The 27,590-nt window shown below is 49.2% G+C and overlaps 1 protein-coding gene across 1 annotated transcript in view; it reads left to right on the forward strand.

Moving 5' to 3' along the window:
* Positions 1-27,590, forward strand: part of aig1 (androgen-induced 1 (H. sapiens)) — a 239,963-nt gene that overhangs the window by 196,388 nt on the left and 15,985 nt on the right. Inside the window, exon 4 of the mRNA XM_072513979.1 lies at positions 11,623-11,738. Within this exon, the coding sequence (XP_072370080.1) occupies positions 11,623-11,738 (116 nt within the window). The remainder of the gene's footprint in view (positions 1-11,622; positions 11,739-27,590) is intronic.

Raw genomic sequence — 27,590 nt, forward strand, 5'->3', positions numbered from 1 at the left:
TCTATGCTCCTTTGCTCGATGCCCCATTGCTCTATGCCCCATTGCTCTATACCCCATTTCTCTATACCCCTTTGCTCTATGCCCCATTGCTCTATGCCCCATTGCTTTATACCTTATTGCTCTATGCCCCTTTGCTCGATACCCCATTGCTCTATGTCCACTTGCTCTGTGCCCCTTTGCTCTATGTCCATTTGTTCTATGCCGCTTTGCTCTATACCCCATTGCTCGATGCCCCATTGCTCGATGCCCCATTGCTCTATACCCCATTGCTCTATACACCATTGCTTGATGCCCCTTTCCTCTATGCCCCATTGCTCTATACCCCATTGCTGTATGTCCATTTGCTCTGTGTCCCTTTGCTCTATGTCCATTTGCTCTATGCCCCTTTGCTCTATACCCCATTGCTCGATGCCCCATTGCTCTACACCCCATTGCTCTATACCCCTTTGCTCTATGCCCCTTTGCTCTATGCCCCATTGCTCTATGCCCCATTGCTTTATACCTCATTGCTCTATGCCCCATTGCTCTATACCCCATTTCTCTATACCCCATTGCTCTATGCCCCATTGCTCTATGCCCCATTGCTCTATACTCCATTTCTCTATACCCAATTGCCCTATACCCCATTGCTCTATACCCCATTGCTCTATGCCCCATTTCTCTATACCCCATTGCTCTCTACCCCATTGCTCTATGCCCCTTTGCTCTATGCTCCTTTGCTCGATGCCCCATTGCTCTATGCCCCATTGATCTATACCCCATTTCTCTATACCCCTTTGCTCTATGCCCCATTGCTCTATGCCCCATTGCTTTATACCTTATTGCTCTATGCCCCTTTGCTCGATACCCCATTGCTCTATGTCCATTTGCTCTGTGCCCCTTTGCTCTATGTCCATTTGTTCTATGCCCCTTTGCTCTATACCCCATTGCTCGATGCCCCATTGCTCGATGCCCCATTGCTCTATACCCCATTGCTCTATACCCCTTTGCTCTATGCCGCTTTGCTCTATGCCGCTTTGCTCTATGCCCCATTGCTCTGTGCCCCATTGCTCTATGCCTCATTGGTCTTTGCCCCTTTGCTCTATGCCCCTTTGCTCGATGCCCCATTGCTCGATGCCCCATTGCTCTATACCCCATTGCTCTATACCCCTTTGCTCTATGCCCCATTGCTCTGTGCCCCATTGCTCTATGCCCCTTTGATCGATGCCCCATTGCTCTATGCCCCTTTGCTTGATGCCCCATTGCTCTATGCCCCATTGCTCTATGCCCCTTTGCTCAATGCCCCATTGCTCGATGCCCCATTGCTCTATGACCATTGCCTATACCCCATTGCTCTATGCCCCATTGCCCTATGCCCCATTGCTCTATGCCCCTTTGCTCTATACCCCATTGCTCTTAGCCCCATTGCTCTATGCACCTTTGCTCTATGCCCCTTTGCTCGATGCCCCATTGCTCTATGCCCCATTGCTTTATAACCCATTTCTCTATACCCCATTGCTTTATGCCCCATTGCTCTATGCCCCATTGCTCTATACCCCATTTCTCTATACCCCATTGCTCTCTACCCCATTGCTCTATGTCCCATTGCTCTATGCCCCATTGCTTTATACCTTATTGCTCTATGCCCCTTTGCTCTATACACCATTGCTTGATGCCCCTTTGCTCTATGCCCCATTGCCCTATACCCCATTGCTCTATGTCCATTTGCTCTGTGCCCCTTTGCTCTATGTCCATTTGCTCTATGCCCCTTTGCTCTATACCCCATTGCTCGATGCCCCATTGCTCTATACCCCATTGCTCTATACCCCTTTGCTCTATGCCCCTTTGCTCTATGCCCCATTGCTCTATGCCCCATTGCTTTATACCTCATTGCTCTATGCCCCATTGCTCTATACCCCATTTCTCTATACCCCATTGCTCTATGCCCCATTGCTCTATGCCCCATTGCTCTATACTCCATTTCTCTATACCCAATTGCCCTATACCCCATTGCTCTATGCCCCTTTGCACTATGCCCCGTTGCTCGATGCCCCATTGCTCTATGCCCCATTGCTCTATGCCCCATCGCTCTATGCCCCATTGCTCTATAACCCATTTCTCTATACCTCACTGCTCTATGCCCCATTGCTTTATACCTCATTGCTCTATGCCCCTTTGCTCTATACCCCATTGCTCTATGTCCCATTGCTCTATGCCCCATTGCTTTATACCTCATTGCTCTATGCCCCTTTGCTCTGTGCCCCATTGCTCTATGCCCCTTTGCTCTATGTCCATTTGCTCTATACCCCATTGCTCTATACCCCATTGCTCTATGCCCCATTGCTCTATGCCCCATTGCTCTGTGCCCCATTGCTCAATGCCCCTTTGCTCTATACCCCATTGCTCTATACCCCATTGCTCTATGCCCCTTTGCTCTGTGCCCCTTTGCTCTATGCCCCTTTGCTGTATGCCCATTTGCTCTATACCCCATTGCTCTATGTCCCTTTGCTCTATGTACCTTTGCTCTTTGCCCTATTGCTCTATGCCCATTTGCTCTATGTCCCTTTGCTCGATGCCCCTTTGCTCGATGCCCCTTTGCTCTATGCCCCATTGCTCTATGCCCCTTTGCTCTGTGCCCCTTTGCTCTATGCCCCTTTGCTCGATGCCCCTTTGCTCTATGCCCCTTTGCTCGATGCCCCATTGCTCTGTGCCCCTTTGCTCGATGCCCCTTTGCTCTGTGCCCCTTTGCACGATGCCCCTTTGCTCTGTGCCCCTTTGCTCGATGCCCCATTGCTCTCTGCGCCTTGGCTCTATGCCCCATTGCTCTATGCCCCTTTGCTCGATGCCCCTTTGCTCTATGCCCCTTTGCTCGATGCCCCATTACTCTATGCCCCTTTGCTCGATGCCCCATTGCTCTATGCACCTTTGCTCGATGCCCCATTGCTCGATGCCCCATTGCTCTATACCCCATTGCTCTATGCCCCATTGCTCTATGCCCCATTGCACTATGCCCCTTTGCTCTATACCCCATTGCTCTATACCCCATTGCTCTATGCCCCATTTCTCTATACCCCATTGCTCTCTACCCCATTGATCTATGCCCCTTTGCTCTATGCTCCTTTGCTCGATGCCCCATTGCTCTATGCCCCATTGCTCTATACCCCATTTCTCTTTACCCCTTTGCTCTATGCCCCATTGCTCTATGCCCCATTGCTTCATACCTTATTGCTCTATGCCCCTTTGCTCGATACCCCATTGCTCTATACACCATTGCTTGATGCCCCTTTGCTCTATGCAGCATTGCTCTATACCCCATTGCTCTATGTCCATTTGCTCTGTGCCCCATTGCTCTATGCCCCTTTGCTCGATGCCCCATTGCTCTATGCCCCTTGGCTTGATGCCCCATTGCTCTATGCCCCATTGCTCTATGCCCCTTTGCTCAATGCCCCATTGCTCGATGCCCCATTGCTCTATGACGATTGCCTATACCCCATTGCTCTATGCCCCATTGCTCTATGCCCCATTGCTCTATGCCCCTTTGCTCTATACCCCATTGCTCTTAGCCCCATTGCTCAATGCCCCTTTGCTCTATGCCCCTTTGCTCGATGCCCTATTGATCTATGCCCCATTGCTTTATACCCCATTTCTCTATACCCCATTGCTCTATGCCCCATTGCTCTATGCCCCATTGCTCTATACCCCATTTCTCTATACCCCATTGCTCTCTACCCCATTGCTCTATGTCCCATTGCTCTATGCCCCATTGCTTTATACCTTATTGCTCTATGCCCCTTTGCTCTATACACCATTGCTTGATGCGCCTTTGCTCTATGCCCCATTGCTCTATACCCCATTGCTCTATGTCCATTTGCTCTGTGCCCCTTTGCTCGATACCCCATTGCTCGATGCCCCTTTGCTCGATGCCCCTTTGCTCTATACCCCATTGCTCGATGCCCCATTGCTCGATGTTCCATTGCTCTATACCCCATTGCTCTATCCCCCTTTGCTCTATGCCCCTTTGCTCTATGTCCCTTTGCTCTATGCCCCATTGCTCTCTGCCCCATTGCTCTATGCCCCTTTGCTCTATGCTCCTTTGCTCGATGCCCCATTGCTCTATGCCCCATTGCTCTATACCCCATTTCTCTTTACCCCTTTGCTCTATGCCCCATTGCTCTATGCCCCATTGCTTCATACCTTATTGCTCTATGCCCCTTTGCTCGATACCCCATTGCTCTATACACCATTGCTTGATGCCCCTTTGCTCTATGCAGCATTGCTCTATACCCCATTGCTCTATGTCCATTTGCTCGGTGCCCCATTGCTCTATGCCCCTTTGCTCGATGCCCCATTGCTCTATGCCCCTTGGCTTGATGCCCCATTGCTCTATGCCCCATTGCTCTATGCCCCTTTGCTCAATGCCCCATTGCTCGATGCCCCATTGCTCTATGACGATTGCCTATACCCCATTGCTCTATGCCCCATTGCTCTATGCCCCATTGCTCTATGCCCCTTTGCTCTATACCCCATTGCTCTTAGCCCCATTGCTCAATGCCCCTTTGCTCTATGCCCCTTTGCTCGATGCCCTATTGATCTATGCCCCATTGCTTTATACCCCATTTCTCTATACCCCATTGCTCTATGCCCCATTGCTCTATGCCCCATTGCTTTATACCCCATTTCTCTATACCCCATTGCTCTCTACCCCATTGCTCTATGTCCCATTGCTCTATGCCCCATTGCTTTATACCTTATTGCTCTATGCCCCTTTGCTCTATACACCATTGCTTGATGCGCCTTTGCTCTATGCCCCATTGCTCTATACCCCATTGCTCTATGTCCATTTGCTCTGTGCCCCTTTGCTCGATACCCCATTGCTCGATGCCCCTTTGCTCGATGCCCCTTTGCTCTATACCCCATTGCTCGATGCCCCATTGCTCGATGTTCCATTGCTCTATACCCCATTGCTCTATCCCCCTTTGCTCTATGCCCCTTTGCTCTATGTCCCTTTGCTCTATGCCCCATTGCTCTCTGCCCCTTTGCTCTATGCCCCATTGCTCTATGCCCCTTTGCTCGATGCCCCTTTGCTCTATGCCCCTTTGCTCGATGCCCCATTACTCTATGCCCCTTTGCTCGATGCCCCATTGCTCTATGCACCTTTGCTCGATGCCCCATTGCTCTATGCCCCATTGCTCTATACCCCATTGCTCTATGCCCCATTGCCCTATGCCCCATTGCACTATGCCCCTTTGCTCTATACCCCATTGCTCTATACCCCATTGCTCTATGCCCCATTTCTCTATACCCCATTGCTCTCTACCCCATGGCTCTATGCCCCTTTGCTCTATGCTCCTTTGCTCGATGCCCCATTGCTCTATGCCCCATTGCTCTATACCCCATTTCTCTATACCCCTTTGCTCTATGCCCCATTGCTCTATGTCCACTTGCTCTGTTCCCCTTTGCTCTATGTCCATTTGTTCTATGCCGCTTTGCTCTATACCCCATTGCTCGATGCCCCATTGCTCGATGCCCCATTGCTCTATACCCCATTGCTCTATACCCCTTTGCTCTATGCCCCTTTGCTCTATGCCCCATTGCTCTGTGCCCCATTGCTCTATGCCCCTTTGCTCGATGCCCCATTGCTCTATGCCCCTTTGCTTGATGCCCCATTGCTCTATGCCCCATTGCTCTATGCCCCTTTGCTCAATGCCCCATTGCTCGATGCCCCATTGCTCGATGTTCCATTGCTATATACCCCATTGCTCTATCCCCCTTTGCTCTATGCCCCTTTGCTCTATGTCCCTTTGCTCTATACCCCATTGCTCTATACCCCATTGCTCTCTACCCCATTGCTCTATGTCCCATTGCTCTATGCCCCATTGCTCTCTGCCCCTTTGCTCTATGCCCCATTGCTCTATGCCCCTTTGCTCGATGCCCCTTTGCTCTATGCCCCTTTGCTCGATGCCCCATTACTCTATGCCCCTTTGCTCGATGCCCCATTGCTCTATGCACCTTTGCTCGATGCCCCATTGCTCTATGCCCCATTGCTCTATACCCCATTGCTCTATGCCCCATTGCCCTATGCCCCATTGCACTATGCCCCTTTGCTCTATACCCCATTGCTCTATACCCCATTGCTCTATGCCCCATTTCTCTATACCCCATTGCTCTCTACCCCATGGCTCTATGCCCCTTTGCTCTATGCTCCTTTGCTCGATGCCCCATTGCTCTATGCCCCATTGCTCTATACCCCATTTCTCTATACCCCTTTGCTCTATGCCCCATTGCTCTATGCCCCATTGCTTTATACCTTATTGCTCTATGCCCCTTTGCTCGATACCCCATTGCTCTATGTCCACTTGCTCTGTGCCCCTTTGCTCTATGTCCATTTGTTCTATGCCGCTTTGCTCTATACCCCATTGCTCGATGCCCCATTGCTCGATGCCCCATTGCTCTATACCCCATTGCTCTATACACCATTGCTTGATGCCCCTTTCCTCTATGCCCCATTGCTCTATACCCCATTGCTGTATGTCCATTTGCTCTGTGTCCCTTTGCTCTATGTCCATTTGCTCTATGCCCCTTTGCTCTATACCCCATTGCTCGATGCCCCATTGCTCTACACCCCATTGCTCTATACCCCTTTGCTCTATGCCCCTTTGCTCTATGCCCCATTGCTCTATGCCCCATTGCTTTATACCTCATTGCTCTATGCCCCATTGCTCTATACCCCATTTCTCTATACCCCATTGCTCTATGCCCCATTGCTCTATGCCCCATTGCTCTATACTCCATTTCTCTATACCCAATTGCCCTATACCCCATTGCTCTATACCCCATTGCTCTATGCCCCATTTCTCTATACCCCATTGCTCTCTACCCCATTGCTCTATGCCCCTTTGCTCTATGCTCCTTTGCTCGATGCCCCATTGCTCTATGCCCCATTGCTCTATACCCCATTTCTCTATACCCCTTTGCTCTATGCCCCATTGCTCTATGCCCCATTGCTTTATACCTTATTGCTCTATGCCCCTTTGCTCGATACCCCATTGCTCTATGTCCATTTGCTCTGTGCCCCTTTGCTCTATGTCCATTTGTTCTATGCCCCTTTGCTCTATACCCCATTGCTCGATGCCCCATTGCTCGATGCCCCATTGCTCTATACCCCATTGCTCTATACCCCTTTGCTCTATGCCGCTTTGCTCTATGCCGCTTTGCTCTATGCCCCATTGCTCTGTGCCCCATTGCTCTATGCCCCATTGGTCTTTGCCCCTTTGCTCTATGCCCCTTTGCTCGATGCCCCATTGCTCGATGCCCCATTGCTCTATACCCCATTGCTCTATACCCCTTTGCTCTATGCCCCATTGCTCTGTGCCCCATTGCTCTATGCCCCTTTGCTCGATGCCCCATTGCTCTATGCCCCTTTGCTTGATGCCCCATTGCTCTATGCCCCATTGCTCTATGCCCCTTTGCTCAATGCCCCATTGCTCGATGCCCCATTGCTCTATGACCATTGCCTATACCCCATTGCTCTATGCCCCATTGCTCTATGCCCCATTGCTCTATGCCCCTTTGCTCTATACCCCATTGCTCTTAGCCCCATTGCTCTATGCACCTTTGCTCTATGCCCCTTTGCTCGATGCCCCATTGCTCTATGCCCCATTGCTTTATAACCCATTTCTCTATACCCCATTGCTTTATGCCCCATTGCTCTATGCCCCATTGCTCTATACCCCATTTCTCTATACCCCATTGCTCTCTACCCCATTGCTCTATGTCCCATTGCTCTATGCCCCATTGCTTTATACCTTATTGCTCTATGCCCCTTTGCTCTATACACCATTGCTTGATGCCCCTTTGCTCTATGCCCCATTGCCCTATACCCCATTGCTCTATGTCCATTTGCTCTGTGCCCCTTTGCTCTATGTCCATTTGCTCTATGCCCCTTTGCTCTATACCCCATTGCTCGATGCCCCATTGCTCTATACCCCATTGCTCTATACCCCTTTGCTCTATGCCCCTTTGCTCTATGCCCCATTGCTCTATGCCCCATTGCTTTATACCTCATTGCTCTATGCCCCATTGCTCTATACCCCATTTCTCTATACCCCATTGCTCTATGCCCCATTGCTCTATGCCCCATTGCTCTATACTCCATTTCTCTATACCCAATTGCCCTATACCCCATTGCTCTATGCCCCTTTGCACTATGCCCCGTTGCTCGATGCCCCATTGCTCTATGCCCCATTGCTCTATGCCCCATCGCTCTATGCCCCATTGCTCTATAACCCATTTCTCTATACCTCACTGCTCTATGCCCCATTGCTTTATACCTCATTGCTCTATGCCCCTTTGCTCTATACCCCATTGCTCTATGTCCCATTGCTCTATGCCCCATTGCTTTATACCTCATTGCTCTATGCCCCTTTGCTCTGTGCCCCATTGCTCTATGCCCCTTTGCTCTATGTCCATTTGCTCTATACCCCATTGCTCTATACCCCATTGCTCTATGCCCCATTGCTCTATGCCCCATTGCTCTGTGCCCCATTGCTCAATGCCCCTTTGCTCTATACCCCATTGCTCTATACCCCATTGCTCTATGCCCCTTTGCTCTGTGCCCCTTTGCTCTATGCCCCTTTGCTGTATGCCCATTTGCTCTATACCCCATTGCTCTATGTCCCTTTGCTCTATGTACCTTTGCTCTTTGCCCTATTGCTCTATGCCCATTGCTCTATGCCCCTTTGCTCTGTGCCCCTTTGCTCTATGCCCCTTTGCTCTATGCCCATTTGCTCTATACCCCATTGCTCTATGTCCCTTTGCTCTATGTGCCTTTGCTCTTTGCCCTATTGCTCTATGCCCATTTGCTCTATGTCCCTTTGCTCGATGCCCCTTTGCTCGATGCCCCTTTGCTCTATGTGCCTTTGCTCGATGCCCCTTTGCTCGATGCCCCTTTGCTCTATGCCCCTTTGCTCTATGCCCCTTTGCTCTTTGCCCCTTTGCTCTATCTACCGCACTCTTCCAAAAACACGGTGAGATGAAAATTTCCTGATGGCTCCATGATCTTGTTCGCCTCAGTGGAAACGTTCACACATGTTCTAACGTTGAGGTTGGAAGTCATCAGAATCATGGTGGACAGTAGTCATCATCACCTGCTATCGTTCGACCTTTGATGTCCTATTTATCTTGTATTTTTTGTAATACATGTTCAGCCTATGAAAGAAAATACTGGCAGTGCCAATCAGGTCAGTCAGTATCTGAGAAGGTAAAATATAGGTCATGATGATGGAAGACACATTCTGGGGATTACTGTTGATCAGAAAGCGAACTGGAGCAGCCAGGTAAATATTATGGCTATAAGGGTCGATCAGAGGCTGGGAATTCATAGAACCATTCGGCCCATCGAGTCTGCACCAGCTCTTGGAAAGAGCATCCCACTTAGGCCCACACCTCCAGCCTTTCCCTGTAACCCAGTAATCCCACCTAACCTTTTTTTGGACACTAAGGGACAATTTAGCACGGCCAATCCACCTAATCTGCACAGCTTTGGACTGCGGGAGGAAACCGGAGCACCCGGAGGAAACCCACGCAGACACGGGGAGGAAATGCAAACTCCACACAGACAGTCACCCAAGGCCAGAATTGAACCTGGGACCCTGGAGCTGTGAGGCAGCAGTGCTAACCGCTATTCCACTGTGCCGTAAGCACCTCAAACCTGTCCCTCCAAAGCCTATCAACCATCTACAGGGCACAAGTGATAAAATACTCTCCTCTTGCCTGGGTGAGTGTAGCTCCAACAACATTCACACAATTGGATACCAAGCATGATAACTCAGTTCGATTGATTGGAAACACATCCACCACCTTAAATATTCACTCCCTCCCCCACTTGCGTACATTGGCAGCGAGCGCTCACCATCTACAGGATGCATTGCAGCAACTCCGGAACGCTCCTTCAACAGCACCTTCCAAATTTGTGACCTCGACCATCTCGAAGGACAAGGGCAGCAGGCGCATTGGAACACCGCCTCCTGCAAGTTTCCCTCCAAGCCAAATGTCACCCTGGTTAGGAAATATCTTGTCCTTTCGTGAACCGTCGCTGGGTCAAAAACCTGGAACTCCCTCCCTAACAGCACTGCGGGTGCACCTACACCACATGGACCGCAGCGGTTCAAGAAGATGGCTCACCACCACCTTCTCAATGGCAATCAGAGATGGGTAACAAATGCTGCCCCTGCCAGGGGTACCCACATCCAAGAGTGAGTGTTTAAAATAAAGTTCCAAAGGCAGTGCTGTGTGTTTTTTCTCTTTCTCGAGTTCTGCTGACCTGCTGTGCATTTCCACCACTTTCTGTTTTTATTGCAGATACCTAGCATTTGCAGTTTCTACTTTTGATTTCACTACACATGCTCAAGGTGGTTTAATTGCCTGTTATTGTGCAGTGGGCGGTTAATGGGGAATGCTACGTGAGTTGTGCCTGGAGTGTAATTACTGCCTGTCAAAAATAGTTCAGCATGCCAGTAAACAACAATAAACTTTCTAGTTCTTTTGACAATGCACAGAAATTTGACCTTCATTTCCTGCTTTGTTTGCTGCCACACCTGTCAAATGTGCCCTCCCGCACTAACTGGCTAAATTTATAACTTGATTTATTTTTTCATATGTTTACATAAATTTACATCAGGCTCCTCCAGCATTCACGTTTGATTGCACATATTGTCCTCAGTATCGGGAATGCAGGAAGAGGGGAGGCAGAGATGGGGATGTGCACTACTCTGTGCATTACTCTGTGAATATTACGGGCAAAGTCAGTCTTTGTTGACCATTCGTAAGTGCCCTTGGGAAGGTGGTGGGGAGCTGTCTTCTTGGCCCACTACAGTCCACCTGATATCTGTAGCAGTTCGGGACAACTGAGTGGCTAGTTAGAGAGGAGTTAAGAATCAACTATATTGTTGTGGATTTGGAGTCAGATATAGGCCTGGGAAGGGCAGTAGGTTCCATGTCCCCTTCCCCCAAGAAAACATGAGTATACAAGATGTCTGTTCCCCAACAATCAATGATAGATCCACGGCATTGCTAAGAGTAGCTTTTAATTTCATATTTACTAATCAAGTTTTAGGTTCCAAATTGGTTCGATGTGAACCCATGTTCCAAAAGCATACAGTTGGACCTCTGGTTTAATGATGGAGTGACATTACCACAGCACCGCCATCTGTGTTTTGTATTGCCGAGGGATTGTAAAACATTTGACCAGAATCGCCTCATTACAAGTGTTTTCGTCAATTATTTAGGGTGGAAAGGGCTGCACGGTGGCGCAGTGGGTTAGCACTGCAGCCTCATGGCGCCGAGGTCCCAGGTTCGATCCCGGCTCTGGGTCACTGTCCGTGTGGAGTTTGCACATTCTCCCCGTGTTTGCGGGGGTTTCGCCCCCACAATGTGCAGGGTAGGTGAATTGGCCACACCAACTTGCCCCTTAATTGGAAAAAATAATTGGGTACTCTAAATTTATCTTCTAAAAACATCATTTAGCGTGGTCGATCTGAATTGCTGATGCATGTGTGTGTGTGTGAAAATATATATATATAATTTTTTTTGTTTTTGGTCTCCATATGTTTCCTTTATCATTTTGTTCTCTTTTTCTCCCCCCAGCACACCACTGTTCTCCCCTTCATTCTAATTGAAATGAGAACGACACATTATCATTATCCCAACAGGAAGGCAGGCCAGGCTGCAGTTAGCATCTTTTCGACTGGATATATTTTATGGTAAGTAGCTCTGCTTAACAGCACTGCTTTCACATCACCATTGAGTCATGCGCTTGCTATATTTGGACACAACGAAGGCAATCATTACCAGTTCACATTTGTGCCTTCGTTGAGCTGAAACTTCAATTACAGTTAATATCTTCAGCCTTACGGAGGTTTTAAGTGATCTCTGCTGCAGGAATGAAGAAGCAGCTGCTGCTGCCTCCCAGTTCTCCTACTCTGTCTTTTTATTCTGCCACTCCTGTTTTAGCCCATGCGTTATGGGCTACCGAATGTTGCCAACCCTTCAGGACTGCCCTGAAAGACTCCAGGAATTAAAAATTAATCTCCAGGTCACCCACTGCCAGAAAACGGAAAGAAAAATCACAGCAAAGCATTAAAATGAAGTTGTTCCATTTCCTTCTCTTCAAATAGTTTTGTCTGGCGGTTAAAATAGGAGAAAAGGTATTCTTATTTTCCAGTTTTTAATGTTTTTTCATTCTGGTGTTGCGGGTGAGGGAAACGATTGTTTTGACTGAGTCAAGAATCGCCCAGTTGGATAGTGAAGGGCCGTTTGCTTTTCAATGTGAATCGGAGGCAAGGGCGCTATGAGAATGGACAGCCAATGGTTGGGGCATAGGGTAGGGGGCAGTTGGAGGTAGGAGGCCATGCAATAAGCCTCTTGTAAACATGTCCAACCAGAGGTGAGAACCCAAACAGTGGCCAAGGGAGTGGGTAACCTACACCCCAGTGCTGCTCTCAAACCAAAGCGACTGGGAGCATCTTATACCCTACTTATACTTACCTCACTTATACTACCTCTGGAAGTATGGAGACACACATCACAGCCTGCAGCCATTAGCTGTCAGTGTTTGCAGCTACTCTGCTGGTAGCACGCTTGTTATCTGAGTCAGAAGTCTGTGATTCAAGTCCCACTCCAGAGACGTAAGCACAAAAATCAGGAACGATAATCAGGAGGTCATTATCGTGTGGCTGTTTCTGGGATCTTGCAGTGCACAAATTGCCCGCCACGTTTCCCATGTTGTAATTATGGCCAGACCTCAAAGTACCTCATTGGTTGCAAAGTGCTTCGGACACTCTGACATATGAAGAAAGACTGGATCGCCTGGGCTTGTACTCACTGGAATTTAGAAGAACGAGAGGCGATCTCACGGAAACATATAAAATCCTGATGGGAGGGGACAGGCTAGATGCGGGAAGAATGTTCCCGATGTTGGGGACGTCCAGAGCTAAGGGTCACAGCCTAAGAATCAGGGGAAAGCCAATCAGGACTGAGATGAAGAAGAACCTCTTCTCTCAGAGTTGTGACCTTGTGAAATTCTCCACCACAGAAAGTTGGGGCCAATTTGTTGGATATATTCAAGAGGGAGCTGGACGTGGCCTTTGCTGCTAAAGGGATCAAGGTGTTTGGAGAGAAAGTGGGAGACTGAATTTGCATGATCAGCCATGAACATATTGAATGGTGGTGCAGGCTTGGAGGGCCGAATGGCCTACTCTTGCACCTATTTTCTATGTTTCTATGTTCCATGAAAGGTGCCAGAGGGGTACAATTAATTTTTTTGCAAGTTAGTTTTGCACCCTCCTTCTTAAGGTAGAAATGATTGCCAATTGTATAGGGCAGGTGCTGGTCACATTGGGTCACGGTTTTGTTTGACCCATGGTCAGAGGAACAGAAAGGCAGGTTCCATGACCAAAGGCACAGGCTCAAAGAAACATTTGAGCAGCCAACTTGCTCTCCCAGCTCACTGCCTTTTGATAAGAGTTCTCAGATCAAGCGTGCGATCAGGTGCCATGCCTGTTCTTGTCAGCTTGGACCAGGGATGTGTCTTTTGTGGGGACCCATGAACTGGATAGAGTTTGAATGGTTTTTTTGGAGCAAGCAAGGAGATGGATAGGGGTTTGCCCCATCCACTCTGCGCCTTGACTTTGGAACTCTGAGGAAGAAATACATTTTGTTTAAAAATAAGACGAATGCACCCAACATTTTAAATAATTTCTCTTTAATAACACAATTGAATGAGGAGATACTGAGGGGTGAGTGACATAAATAAGGGACCTAAATTGAGCACTACCATCTCAGCACACATCCCACGCAAAAAAAGTGAAGTTGCGCAGACAAGGGCTCTGTTCAAGCCTGATAGGCTGTGTATTATTTTAGACATTTTGAACAATGATTAACTCCGCAGGTTGTAATCAAGGTGTAGCAGCTAAAGATGAGTCAGCCTAGCTTTTGGTGTGGAGTGAGCAGAGCAAACACAAACATGCCTTCTCCATTGTTATCTTTCCCTGCCTTGAAAACATTAAACCTTTTTGGGGTACGACTTCACGAGATTGTAACTGCCCCCAATGAGTCAGGATGGAGACAAGGAAGGGTCCATTAGAATAACGGGAATCGCTAATCCTGTTTGACTGTACTTCCTCCCTGTTATCCACTCTTTTGAGGAGCTAAGTGGGTCACCAGCAGGGAGGAAGTGGGGTCCTATTTTAAACATACAGATTTGGTCTAAAGATGTCAATGTGGCCTATTTTGATGTAGGACTCCCGTTTCTTTTATTTAAATCTGGGCCCGCCATAGCTGCCTGGCCTTGTTAGGTTCATCAGTATCTATCTGGCTCCCTCATGCTCTCCCTATTAATATTGAGGCAGTTGACCGCTTATTCCAACATGGAAAGCACCACAGCTAAAGTTGATCCTGGCGTCAACCATGACCTCGTAATTCGCCATTTTCAAATGACCCTGTGGTACTCTTCGAAGAAGATTGCATGCTGTTTTGGTTTTCTTACCTAAGAAAGGAAATAGTTGCCAGTGAAGCGAGTGCAGCAAAGCTTCACCAGACTGGTTATTGGGATGGCAGGACTGTCATATGAGGAGAGGTCGAGTCGACTAGGCCCCCGTATTCACTGGAGTTCAGGCGAATGAGAGGGGACGTCATTGAAATGAGGGGATGATGTTTCCTCAGGCTGGGGATTCTAGGGCAAGGAGTTACAGTCTCAGAATACAGGGTGAGCCATTTAGGACTGAGCTGAGGAGAAATATCTTCACTCAGTCAGAGGGTGAATTTGTAGGATTCTCTGCAAAAGAAGGCTATGATGGTCAAGTCACTGAATACATTTAAGAAATAAATAAATAGATTTCTAGAGTGGGATCTTCTGGCTCTTCCTGGTAGTGGGATCTTGCGGTCTGTCCCTCGCGATAGGACAGGCTAACCATGCAAACTGCCATTGACTACCAGCGGGATCAAATGCCTTTGCTGCTTGAATATATTCAAGAGGCGGCTGGATATAGCACTTGGGGAGAATAGGACAAAGGCTATGGGGAGAAAGCAGGATTAGGCTATTGAGGTGGACGATCTGCCATGATCGTGATGAATGGCGGAGCAGGCTCGAAGGGCCAAAAGGATTCTTCCTGCTCCTATCTTCTACGTATCTACGTATCTATGTATCTATGAGTAAACCCGCCGGCCCTAGACTCTAAAGACCTCCAGGGGAATGGGCACAGCGCAGGAGTATGGCGTTCGATTGAGGACCAGCCGTGATCATATTGATCGAAGGCCGATTGACCTAATCTTACTCCTATTTTCTATGTTTCTATGTATTACCAAAGTGTTGTCCCTGATGTCCTGGCCAATGTTCCTCACATGAGCAACACCATCAAAATAAATTCACTGGCTATTCAACTCACTTGCTGTTGATTGGATCTTCCGTACACAGGGGGCTTCTGTGTTTTTCCTACATAGCAGCCAGTGCATTTCAAACGCAACTTCTTTACTTGTGAAGCATCTTGGGGCATTCTCAGGGTATGAAAGGCACCAAGCAAATGCAAATTCTTTCTTTGCCTCTTTCAGAAGCGGGAAACCCGAACAACCTTTTCTCACCTGCAATCTCACAATTTCAAAGGAACAAGTATGTAACAACACAGTAAAACCAGGAGGTATTTTGTCTCAGTGGGTAGCATCCCTATCTCTGAGCCACAAGCACCAGGTTTGAGTCCCACCCCAGCACTTGATGGTCAAGGAAGATGCGTTCATAACAGGTTGAGTGTCAGCCTGCAAAATCCTTCCAAACATCCCAAAGGCTGGCAGTAAGAGTGGGAGCGACTCCTGGTCAGCTACGCACGATTGGAGTAGCGCCCCTCAAGCTATAAGCCCCTAACGACAGACTAGCAACCTGTTGCGGGAATTACTCGCTATGGAAACGGATGAAAGTCTGCCTTAGTCCATCACTAGGTGTGACGTGGAGATGCCGGTGTTGGACTGGGGTGAGCACAGTAAGAAGTCTTACAACACTAGGTTAAAGTCCAACAGGTTTGTTTCGAATCAGTGGCTTTCAGAGCACAGCTCCTCACCTGAGGAAGGAGCAGTGTTCAGTTAGCTAATGATTCGAAACAAGCCTGTTGGACTTGAATCTGGTGTTGCAAGACTTCTCACTGTGGTCACTAGGTGTGGGAAGGGAAGTGGAATATCAGAACCACTGTTTTCCTCTTGTAATTCAAATGTTTCTGACAATTTCTCTCCTCAGCCCTCTAATATTTGAACTGACCCTCACGACTAGCAGGGGACCAGGCGTTGGCTGTGGAAGTAAACCTTGAGTAGAAGCATTGAGCCTGCAGCGATTCAAAGGGAGAAAAACAACCCTCCAATCTCCCAAAAGGTTCTGCTCAGATTTTCACTTCGCGTCTTACAGGTTGCTAAGGGTGGCAGTGTTTAATTAGGCAGCACTGTGAGAATGCTCCAGCACCCAGAACCGCCACTGCAGAAACTGCGTTCGATGGGGCAGGTTATAACACAAACACACAGCCAGCACGTTGCTGCGCTCTCTGCATTCCTGAATCTTAAGAGACCATTTCATTTAGGCAGTCCCGCCAAGAATTTCTCCGTCTGGGGGTTGAATTTTCAAAGTACCAACTTTCAGCTGAAGCAATGCAATTGATCAGTGCGCAGTTTCTAAAACACAAGACTGTGAGCAAACATTAAACAAGGGAAGGTCATTAAACTTACCAAAACTTACATTTATTGACTGCTTTTCACAACCTCAGGAAGAAGTCCCAACATGCTTTGCACCAAATGTAGCAATTTTTGAAGGGCCGTCGCTATTGTAATATATTCAGGGTTCCCAATTCCATAGCCATATACTGTCTGACTATCCTCCAAACCTCTACGTTTGTCTATAAGTCCCTCCGTGTCCTTTGTTACTGTAGGATTATGAATCTTTCAGAGTGATGGAGCTCAGTTGATGAATGTATTCAATATATTCCCGAACGGACATCGCGCGACAATCACCAGGCAGGAATGTTCCCTTCCAGTCGGGGAACACTTCAGCAGTCAAGGGCATTCAGCCTCTGATCTCCGGGTAAACGTTCTCCAAGGCGGCCTTCAGGACGCGCGACAACGCAGAATCGCCGAGCAGAAGCTTATAGCCAAGTTCCACACACATGAGTGCAGCCTCAACCGGGACCTGGGATTCATGTCGTATTACATTCATCCCCCACCATCTGGCCTGCGAAATCCTACCAACTGTCCTGGCTTGACACAATTCACACCTCTTTAACCTGGGGTTACCCCATCTCTGGATCTGTAAAGATTTAATCACCTGCTAATGCTCGCATTCCAAGCATTGTCTGGCATCTTTGAATCTGTCTATATATATGTTTCTGGAACATACTTCTTCATTCACCTGAGGAAGGAGCAGCGCTCCGAAAGCTAGTGACATCGAAACAAGCCTGTTGGACTTTAACCTGGTGTTGTAAAACTTCTTACTGTGCTCACCCCAGTCCAACGCCGGCATCTCCACATCATGGGCAAAATTCTCTGGAAACGGCGCGATGTCCGCCGACTGGCGCCCAAAACGGCGCAAATCAGACGGGCATCGCGCCGCCCCAAAGGTGCGGAATGCTCCGCATCTTTGGGGGCCGAGCCCCAACATTGAGGGGCTAGGCCCGCGCCGGCCGAATTTCCACCCGCCAGCTGGCGGAAAAGGCCTTTGGTGCCCCGCCAGCTGGCGCGGAAATGACATCTCCGGGCGGCGCATGCGCGGGAGCGTCAGCGGCCGCTGACAGCTTCGCACGCATGCGCAGTGGAGGGAGTCTCTTCTGCCTCCGCCAACGTGGAGACCGTGGCGGAGGCAGAAGGGAAAGAGTGCCCCCCCGGCACAGGCCCGCCCGCGGATCGGTGGACCAGGCCACTGTGGGGGCACCCCCCGGGGCCAGATCGCCCCGTGCCCCCCCCAAGACCCCGGAGCCCGCCCGCGCCGCCTTGTCCCGCCGGTAAGGTAGGTGGTTTAATTTACGCCGGCGGGACAGGCATTTTAGCGGTGGGACTTCGGCCCATCCGGGCCGGAGAATCGAGCGGGGGGGCCCGCCAACCGGCGCGACGCGATTCCCGCCCCCGCCGGTTGCCGAAGTCTCCGGCACCAGAGATTCAGCGGGGGCGGGATTCACGCCAGCCCCGGCGATTCTCCGACCCAGCTGGGGGGTGGGAGAATCTCGCCCCATGAATATATTCAAAGCAGAGCTCAATGTATTTTTGGACACTAAACAAATTAAGGGTTATGGGGATGGAGTTGAGGGGGAAGATCATCTACGATCTTATTAAATGGAGGGACAGCTCGAAAGGCCAGATGGCTTACTTCTGATCTTATGTTCTTATCCCTGCGATCTCCACTGAATGCTCCGTTTCCAGGACTCCAACCAGTCATGTGTTTCACTAAACCCGTCACCTTATCAAATAAAAGAGGAATCTGTATCCCCACAGCTCTGACTTCACCTGAAAAATATCTCTACAAAAGCCAGTTGTTGACTTGCCTGGGTAATCGGGAGTCTCTCACCCAGTTCAAAGCTCCTTTAATAACAAGATATAATCTTTATCAATATCACAATTAGGCTTACATTAACACTACAATGAAGTTACTGTGAAAATCCCCTAGTCTCCACATTCCGCCACCTGTTCGGGTGACACTGAGGGCGAATTCAGAATGTCCAATTCACCTAACAGCACGTCTTTCGGGACTTGTGGGAGGAAACCGGAGCGCCCGGAGGTAACCCACGCAGACACGGGGAGAACGTGCAGACACCGCACAGACAGTGACCCAAGCCGGGAATTGAACCCGGGTCCCTGGCGCTGCGAAGCAACAGTGCTAACCATGGTACTACGCATGATCATGGAGTTAGTGGGCTCGGGTTGTTGGGGGCATTTACAACGTAGAGATATAATGACTATATAGTTGGCCTGACATTTGGAAAGGGTGCATTGCGCAGGGTACAAAGATAGCTCTGCAAAGTATGGGAATACGGCAAGAGGCGATTCTGCCTTGACTGCAGCACAGAATACAGGGGGGTCGTATTTATTGTGTTGAAATAATAGTGGCGACTGACATTGTTATCTGCAGTTTGAGGGATTCCTGGTCCGGAGACAAACTGTTTTCACCAAATTGGACGGCACTGAGTTGCATTTTCCAGTTAAAGAAGCAACAACAACACCTTTAAACATCACACTGCATGGCACAGCAGCTTTGTCAAAGTTTGACACCAAGCTTCAGAAGGCGGATGACCAAAGAGGTAGGTTTTAAGTAACGGCTTAAAGGGGCTGGTTTAGCACACTGGGCTAAATCGCTGGCTTTTAAAGTAGACCGAGGCAGGCCAGCAGCACGGTTCAATTCCCGTACCAGCCTCCCCGAACAGGCGCCCGAATGTGGCGACTAGGGGCTTTTCACAGTAACTTCATTTGAAGCCTACTTGTGACAATAAGCGATTTTCAGTTCAAGAAAGAGGGGTAGAGCGGGGATAGAGGTTTAGTGAGGGAATTCCAGAGCTTAGCATCTCCGCAGTTGAAAGTGCGACATAAATGCAAGTTTTGATGAGTTGAATGGCCTTCTCTTGTTTAATCGTTTCTCAGGTTCTTGCGTTTTAGAAACTGCAATGATCGCTTGCATTGCTTCAATTGAAAATTGGTACTTTGAAAATTCCACCGTCAGATGAGATATTCTTGGCTGGACTGTCGAAATGAAATGGTCTCTTAAGATGCAGGAATGCAGTGAGCGTAGCAACGTGCCGGCTGTGGGTTTGTGTTATAACCTGCCCCATCGGAAGCAGTTTCTGCAGTGGCGGTTCTGGGTGCTGGAGCATTCTCACAGTGCTGCCTAATTAAACACTGCCACCCTGTGCAATCTGTAAGCTCCTCAGCATGCCTGCCAATGGTAGAGTGGTGAAAATGAAGGACATGCAAGGGACCAGAATTGGAGGAGTGCAAAGATCTTGGAAGGTTGTGAGGTTGGGCGGGGTTTACTGAGATAGGGAGGGGTGAGGCGGCGGAAGGGTTCGAAGCATGGGCCATTAACTGATGAAGGAGTCCACTGTTGTAATAAAATACAGGTAGCTTAGCATGCCAATGCTGTGCCTGGCACTGGGATCAAGTGCAGTATTATCAAAACGCAGCAGATTGCCTTCCTGCTGCCTGAGTATGTCTCTGATATGAGCATGTGATGCACACAGCAAGATCCCATAAACAGTAATGGATTCAGGGGACCTGTTTCATTCGTCAAGTGAGTTAGAATTTGTATAACACTAGGAGGGATGGAAAACATAAATACAAATGGATTATTCGAGTTCTAAGAAAGAAAACTTTGGGGTGAAATTTCCACCCTGGAGACTAAGGTCACTGGCGGCAGAATAAGCGGCAGGTTTCCCGCGGATCTGCAGGTTGGGTTCTCCCGCCAGATCTCCGGCACCGAAACCTCATCAATTGTACATTGGCTCGCTGCTTGCCGAATCACCTGGCAGGGTGGGGCAATGATTCGTCCACCCACCATCACCTCATGGGGTTGAAGTCCTTGGCACCACAGTTAAATGCCACCTGACCACACACATAACTCTCTGTCGCCCAGCTGCCTGGTCGGAGGTTCCGGAGATGGCCCCAAGGAAGACGAAGAGTGGGCCAAGGTTTAACTAAACAGCTCCCTGGAAGCTTTAATTCGAGGTGTACGCCAGGACAGGGAGTTTCTTATTCCCAGGGATGGACACAGTGGTCCACCAGCCTCATCTCGCCGGACTGGGAGGCGGTTATGAAGAACGTCACAGCCACCAGAGAAATACCATCCAGGACAGGAAGAGGACGAATGATCTAATCTGCACCACCAGAGTAAGTCAGCCTTCAGATCACTCCAAACTCACACACTCCTAATGGCATCGTGCACCCTGAGCATCACTTAGCTCAAGGATCTCACACAATATTAGTGGGGGGGATATCAGCATTGAAAGTTTGTTCACCAGCATCTCACCTAATATCCTGGGGAGGGCTCTGCACACACAGCAGGCATGCATGCTTCCCAATCTCTGCTCCATCCCTTCTCATCACATCCCATCTATTTGTCTTCATGCAGGCCAAGCTTACCCACAACAAATGGGAGAGATCCCAGACTGGAGGAGGGGCAGCCAACATCCACAGGCTCTCCAGATTCGAGGAGGATGCCATCGAATTGGCAGGGGGGCACAGGGGTCGCTCCGGTGGTGAGCCGGGATCGGCCTCTCCCAGCCCCCCATGAGTTAATCACATCCTGATATTCTCAATGAGTGACATGCAATGCTGTGTTCAGCTTGTTCACCAATGTTGCGCCTGCCCCAAAGCAGGACACCCAAAACAGGCCGGGGCCCTCCAGGCCTCAGCTCTCCAGAAGATGCCCACCAAAGTCATCAAAGAGAACAGGGCGTAGTGGAGGAGAGTGCGTATCAGGGAACAGGGCGTAGCAGAGGACAGGGCGTAGCAGGGCGTGGCAGGGAACAGGGCGTAGCAGGGAGCAGGGCATAGCAGGGAGCAGGGCGTAGCAGGGAGCAGGGCGTGGCAGGGAACTGGGCGTAGCAGGGAACAGGGCATAGCAGAGAACAGGGCGTGGCAGGGAACAGGGTGTAGCAGGGAACAGGGCGTAGCAGAGAACAGGGCGTAGCAGGGAGCAGGGCGTGGCAGGGAACAGTGCGTAACAGGGAACAGGGCGTAGCAGGGAGCAGGGCGTAGCAGGGAGCAGGGCATAGCAGGGAGCAGGGCGTGGCAGGGAACAGGGCGTAGCAGGGAGCAGGGTGCAGCAGGGAACAGGGCGTAGCAGGGAACAGGGCGTAGCAGGGAGCAGGACGCGGCAGGGAACAGGGCGTAGCAGGGAGCAGGGCGTAGCAGGGAGCAGGGCATAGCAGGGAGCAGGGCGTGGCAGGGAACAGGGCTTAGCAGGGAACAGAGCGTAGCAGGGAACAGGGCATAGCAGAGAAGAGGGCGTAGCAGGGAGCAGGGAACAGGGCAGAACAGGGCGTAGCAGGGAGCAGGGCGCGGCAGGTAACAGGGTGTAGCAGGTAACAGGGCGTAGCAGGGAGCAGGGCGTGGCAGGGAACAGGTCTTAGCAGGGAGCAGGGCGTGGCAGGGAACAGGGCTTAGCAGGGAGCAGGGCGTGGCAGGGAACAGGGTGTGGCAGGGAACAGGGTGTGGCAGGGAACAGGCTGCCTATACCTCTGCTGTGGATGTCAGGGATTGGCTAAGACGTAACTGTAGGGTTAGAAAGATTAAGAAACCTTGATATCACTTTTGAGTCACTGGTGTTAGCTCACTGTATATGACATCCACTTTCATAAATACATTTGCTGTTCATGACACAGGTCTAGTCATTTAAACGCGTGATGTGTATACATCTCTGTGGCCTCTTGCTTCGAGGGCGATCCAGGCCCCACTCTGTGATCGCCTCCTTTTGTGAGCCTCACAGTCAGGTGATGTCAAACTGACTCATGTTAGTCACTCGCCCCTTGTTTAATGTCAGCGAGATGTGTCAACATTAAAAGTGACTGAAAATTGCATTAGTGTTATTCATTCAAAGACGCCATGGAGTTATGCATGCTTTGTGGCATTGGAGGATTATCGCTTATATTGTCTCATCATCAAAGGGTTGTCTTCATTGTTTGTGCTGAAACACAAGCCCTGCAGTCACGATGGTCTCTCCAGCCATTCTGCGTATCTCTGGCAGCAAGAGGCGACCCACTCAGGAGGCCACAGGAGGCCCCTCGTCACGGGCTTTGGACAGCTGCGTTGCCGTTCACCCCCCAGAGTGGCTATATACAGCTTTGGCTGCTGACCTGTCCAAAGGCTAGAACCTGGAGAAACATGAGGATTTGAGGTCCAAGGCCCAATGCTGACCTTACTCTCGATGGCGGGGGTTGTAAAGTCCTTTCAGAACACTGACTTAACTCTAAGTGACAGGGGAAATTTGCTTGGATGCCCTTTCCTGCACTTCATTCCTCCTGGAATCTTATAGCCATGAATGTATCATGGGCACATTGCGGCTTCGATGGCATCCTCATGAGGAAGGAAAAGTAGAGTCGAAACAAAAGATTAGCCAAGATCGTATTGGATGGTGGAGCAGGCTAGTTTGCCTGCTCCTATATTTTATGTTCTCTCCATGGTCTCCAAGACACAACTCAGGATGGAACAGTCTCCACTTACGTGGATGGGTGTAGCTACGTCAATATCCAAGAAGCCCAACTCCAAACACCGCTGAGGATAAAGCTTGATCAGCACATTGCCCTACCATAAACATTCACTCTCTCCACCGCAGATGCACCACGGCTGCAGTTTGCACCAGCTATAAGATGCATTGCAGCAAGTCACCAAGGCAGCACTCTCAACCTGGACTCTCTACCAGTAAGAGGACATGGGCAGAAGATACATGAGAACACCACCACCTGCGTATCGGAACATCACCGCCTGCAAGTTTCCCTCCAAGTCATACGCCGTCCTGACTGAGACATACATCACCACAATGCCTTCAACATTGGTGTGTCAGAATCCCTATCTAACAGCACTGTGGTGGCACCTACACTATGAAATGAAATGAAAATTGCAAATTGCTTATTGTCACAAGTAGGCTTCAAATGAAGTTACTGTGAAAAGCCCCTAGTCGCCACATTCCAGCGCCTGTTCGGGGAGGCTGGTACGGGAATTGAACCGTGCTGCTGGCCTGCCTTGGTCTGCTTGCAAAGCCAGCGATTTAGCCCTGTGCTAAACCAGCCCCAGGTTATGGACTTCATCATCACCTTTTTGAGGGCAGTTAACGATGCGTAATAAATGTTGGCTTTACCAGCGTGCCATGCCCTTCAAAGTAAAAGAATAGGAACACATCGAGAAATGTCAAGAAAATCCCTCCCTGCCCCCGTGTTTTGTGCCGGCAGAGGCAGTCCGCCATTGGCTGGCAGTGGGATCTTCCCATCCTGCTGCTGTCAACAGGGTTTTCCGTTGTTCGCTCCCTCCACCTCCGAGGAACCCGTGGCGGGGGCATGCTATCGGAAGGACTGGATGGAAAATCCCGCCCTCCAGGTTCCACGTACCAAATGTTGCCAAACAGGCAGCCGGATGTTGTTTTGCTGATTGGAAGTGGGAACGACTTCGAGAAGGCGTGAGGGGGCTGATCAGGAAATAGGGAGCGTGTTTCTATTTTCAATCTCGCGTTGAAGCTGAACGCATACCCACAATGCTCGCTGCTGCTCAGAGTCCAATCAGAAACTTCAGCAAAGATATTCGCCGCGACTGCTTAGCCACTAAGCAGCTACTCTCTTGTGCTTCCGCCTGGTTATCACCCAAGGGATTTGACGAGTGGAGCTCAATCTATGGAATAAAAGCATGGATGAGATCAAGTTCAGGAGCCGAGGAAACAGTTCAAATCTTTGTTGGCGTCTTTCTCCTGAACGGACTGTACAGTACGCCTACCAATGAGACAAACCTCTGAATAAACGTTAATCATCGACTGCTTCGAATGATTCTGCCCGCCGGCATTACATTTTGTGCTCATAAATCTTTTGTACACGGACATTGTGAATTTAAGCAGTTTGTTTTGGACTATAGTTAGTGAGAGGTTTTGTGTCAAGCCATATCTTTGGTCTTTAATCATTAATCAGATGATGGGTACAGATGAAAAAGTCATTTTGCTCCTTCCAGAATCGCGCTCCAAACTGGTGAGGCGTGCATACCCTCTGTGTTCCAGTCGAGATTTGGAATCGTTAACCACAGAAAAGGGAGGCTCTGATGAGCCTGAAAGCTGCCAAGGAATCTCACTGACATCATTCCATCTTAAGATAGCTCTTCAGAATGTCATGGCAAGTATATCAGATGCTGCGGAGGGGAGCAGAACCATCAGGAATGAACATCAAAGCAGTGAACAGTTAATGTTTTACCTGATTGTGGAACATTTTACTGCTCGGGGAACTCCACTTACACTGCTTTCATTGATTTCTTTTTTTCCCATCACAGGATCTAGGCATCATTGGGCAGGCCAGAATTAATTGCCCATCTCCAATTGCCCACGACAAAGTGATAGTTTGCAACCTTCTTGAACTGCTGAAGTCCATGTGGTGTAGGTACATCCACAGGGCTGTTGGCAAGGAGGTCCCAGGATGTTGACCCAGCCACTACAAGGCAGCAGTGATATAGTTCCAAGATATGATGGTGTGTGATTTGGAGGGAAACTTGCAAGTGGTAGTGTTCCCGTGTATCTGCTGCCCTTGTTCTTCCAGATGTCTTTCCTCCTGTCCATCTCACAGAATCCTAGAATCCCTACAGTGCCGAAGGAGGCCGTTTGGCCCATCGAGTCTGCACCTACCCTGCGAAAGACCACCCTACCTCGGCCCAATCCCCACCCTATCCTCGTAACCCCACCTAACCTTTGAAAACTAAGTGAAAATTTAGCATGGCCAATCCACCTAACCTGCACATCTTTGGACTGTGGGAAGAAACCAGAGTACCCGGAGGAAACACACACACAGACACGGGGTGGACGTGCAAACTCCACACAGTCACCCAAGGCAGGAATTGAACCCTGGTCCCTGGCGCTGTAAGACAGCAGTGCCAACCACTGTGCTGCCTTTACCAGTAAGAACTCCAGCGCTGCAACCGTGAGCCTGCATCGAGCCCTCTCTTTCCCTGGTGTTCCATTTCCGAGGTTTGGAATCGCAGCAATAGTATTCAGCAGCTGTCATTCTGTGCAAAGTTCCGTTGAGATGGACAGACTACCTTTAAAAGCAGACAGCTGGCCGCAGCATGTGACATTAGCATGCGCTAAGCACGTCAGTTGCTCGGCCGAAGTTGCAATTCTGTAAATGATATGGCAACACCAAATTAGAGTGCTACTTACTGTTGTGTTAGGTACACCAGTCTAACACTGGCTGCAACTGGATGCAGCTTAGATCAGAAAGATACTCCAGACCTTGAAGTTAGTTCAATCAGGTTTATTGAACTAATAGCAAGTTAGCACAGTTCTCTGTGAGTTCGACTCTCTGCTAACTTAAGTGTTGTTTCTCTGTCTGACTGAACCAGACTAGCTCTTAGCCACGTGGTGGAGGTGTGAGATTGTAACAACAACCTTGACTGACTCTCTAGATGTTCATCAGTGGAAAGAGGCGGAGTGTGAGTGCCTCGTGCCTTTATATAGTCAGATCCCACCCCTGAGTGTCCTGCCTGCTTATTGGTCATGTCCTGTTCTCTGTGTCCATTAGCTGCTTGTCTGTATATCATTATGTGTGTGAATGCATATCATGACATTTACCTCCCGAAGCTGGCCTGGGGAGGCCATGAATCATAACCCCCACATCCGAATAACCGAGAATAAGGAATCGGCAGCCCAGTTTTATAACCCTCTTGATTTTAATAAGAGCCATGAGATTGAGAACTCAACGTGTTCCAGATTCAACTGGTCCTCGTCACGTACTGCTGGTGACAGCAGAGTAAAGATAAACCTGTCAAGCGGTGGCATAAAATATGGGGGAGGAAAATGGATTTCTGTGAACCATGGATGAGCTAAATTGTATTTTTATTTGTTTTAATAAAACAACACCTGGGGACAACAGCATGAGAGGAGGTGGACTATTACACCAGTAAACAGAGACAAATGGCTTCAATAGGTGTGTGACCTCACATATGAACTTGCCACCCACATGATTACGCGTTTCTATCAATCTCATTCACAAATGATGTTGAATCACCGCACTTACTGTAATTGTATTTCTGTGGGTGTGCGGGTCAGAATGTAACAACGCACAAAGGTGTTTGATTACTTGCTTGTTAGCCTACACTGAAAAGAATTTAACTTTAATTCGCAAAGAGCACAGTCTTACATTCAGCTCCTTTCCTTTGAGGGCAAGCTGAAGATGTGCTTGTACATCATTTTGTCTGTTAAGCGTGGCTTTGATTAGGGCAGCACGGTGGATAGCACTGGGGCTGCGGCGCTGAGGACCTGGGTTCGAATCCCGGCCCTGGGTCACTGTCCATGTGGAGTTTGCATATTTTCCCCGTGTCTGCGTGGGTTTCACCCCCACAACCCAAAGATGTGCAGGTCAGGTGGATTGGCCACGCTAAATTGCCCCTTAATTGGAAAAAAATAATAATTGGGTATTCTAAATTTATTTAAAAAAAAGAAGTGTGGCTTTGATCGCAGTCCCAGTCAATGAATCTACTTCCACGTTTACTGCTCAGTGAGGCAGCAGGATCTGGCCAGGTAATCTGTTTGAAAGGAGAACGCTGAAACTCGCTAATGTGCCCAAGTAAGATCGGCAACTATGGCTGGAAATGTCCCTGGAATCTTTATCACACAACCCCCTGCCTCCAACTGCCCCACTTGGCCACACAGTCCATTTTCCCTCCCATCACCACTATTTCTATAAACAAATAAAAAGAATGCAAATTCTTTCAATCCCCTGATGTTTCTCCACGTGGGTTGCTCTCAGCATTGGCATGGAGATGAATCTCTAGTTCCTGTTAATTCCAAGACCATCCTGTGGAGTTGGCAACCCTACACAAGATCATTTGAGGTCTTGGAAAACCTATGGAAAAAGCCCTTGTTAGAT

The sequence above is a fragment of the Scyliorhinus torazame genome, chromosome 1, assembly GCF_047496885.1.
Source record: "Scyliorhinus torazame isolate Kashiwa2021f chromosome 1, sScyTor2.1, whole genome shotgun sequence".
NCBI classification, from domain to species: Eukaryota; Metazoa; Chordata; class Chondrichthyes; order Carcharhiniformes; family Scyliorhinidae; genus Scyliorhinus; species Scyliorhinus torazame.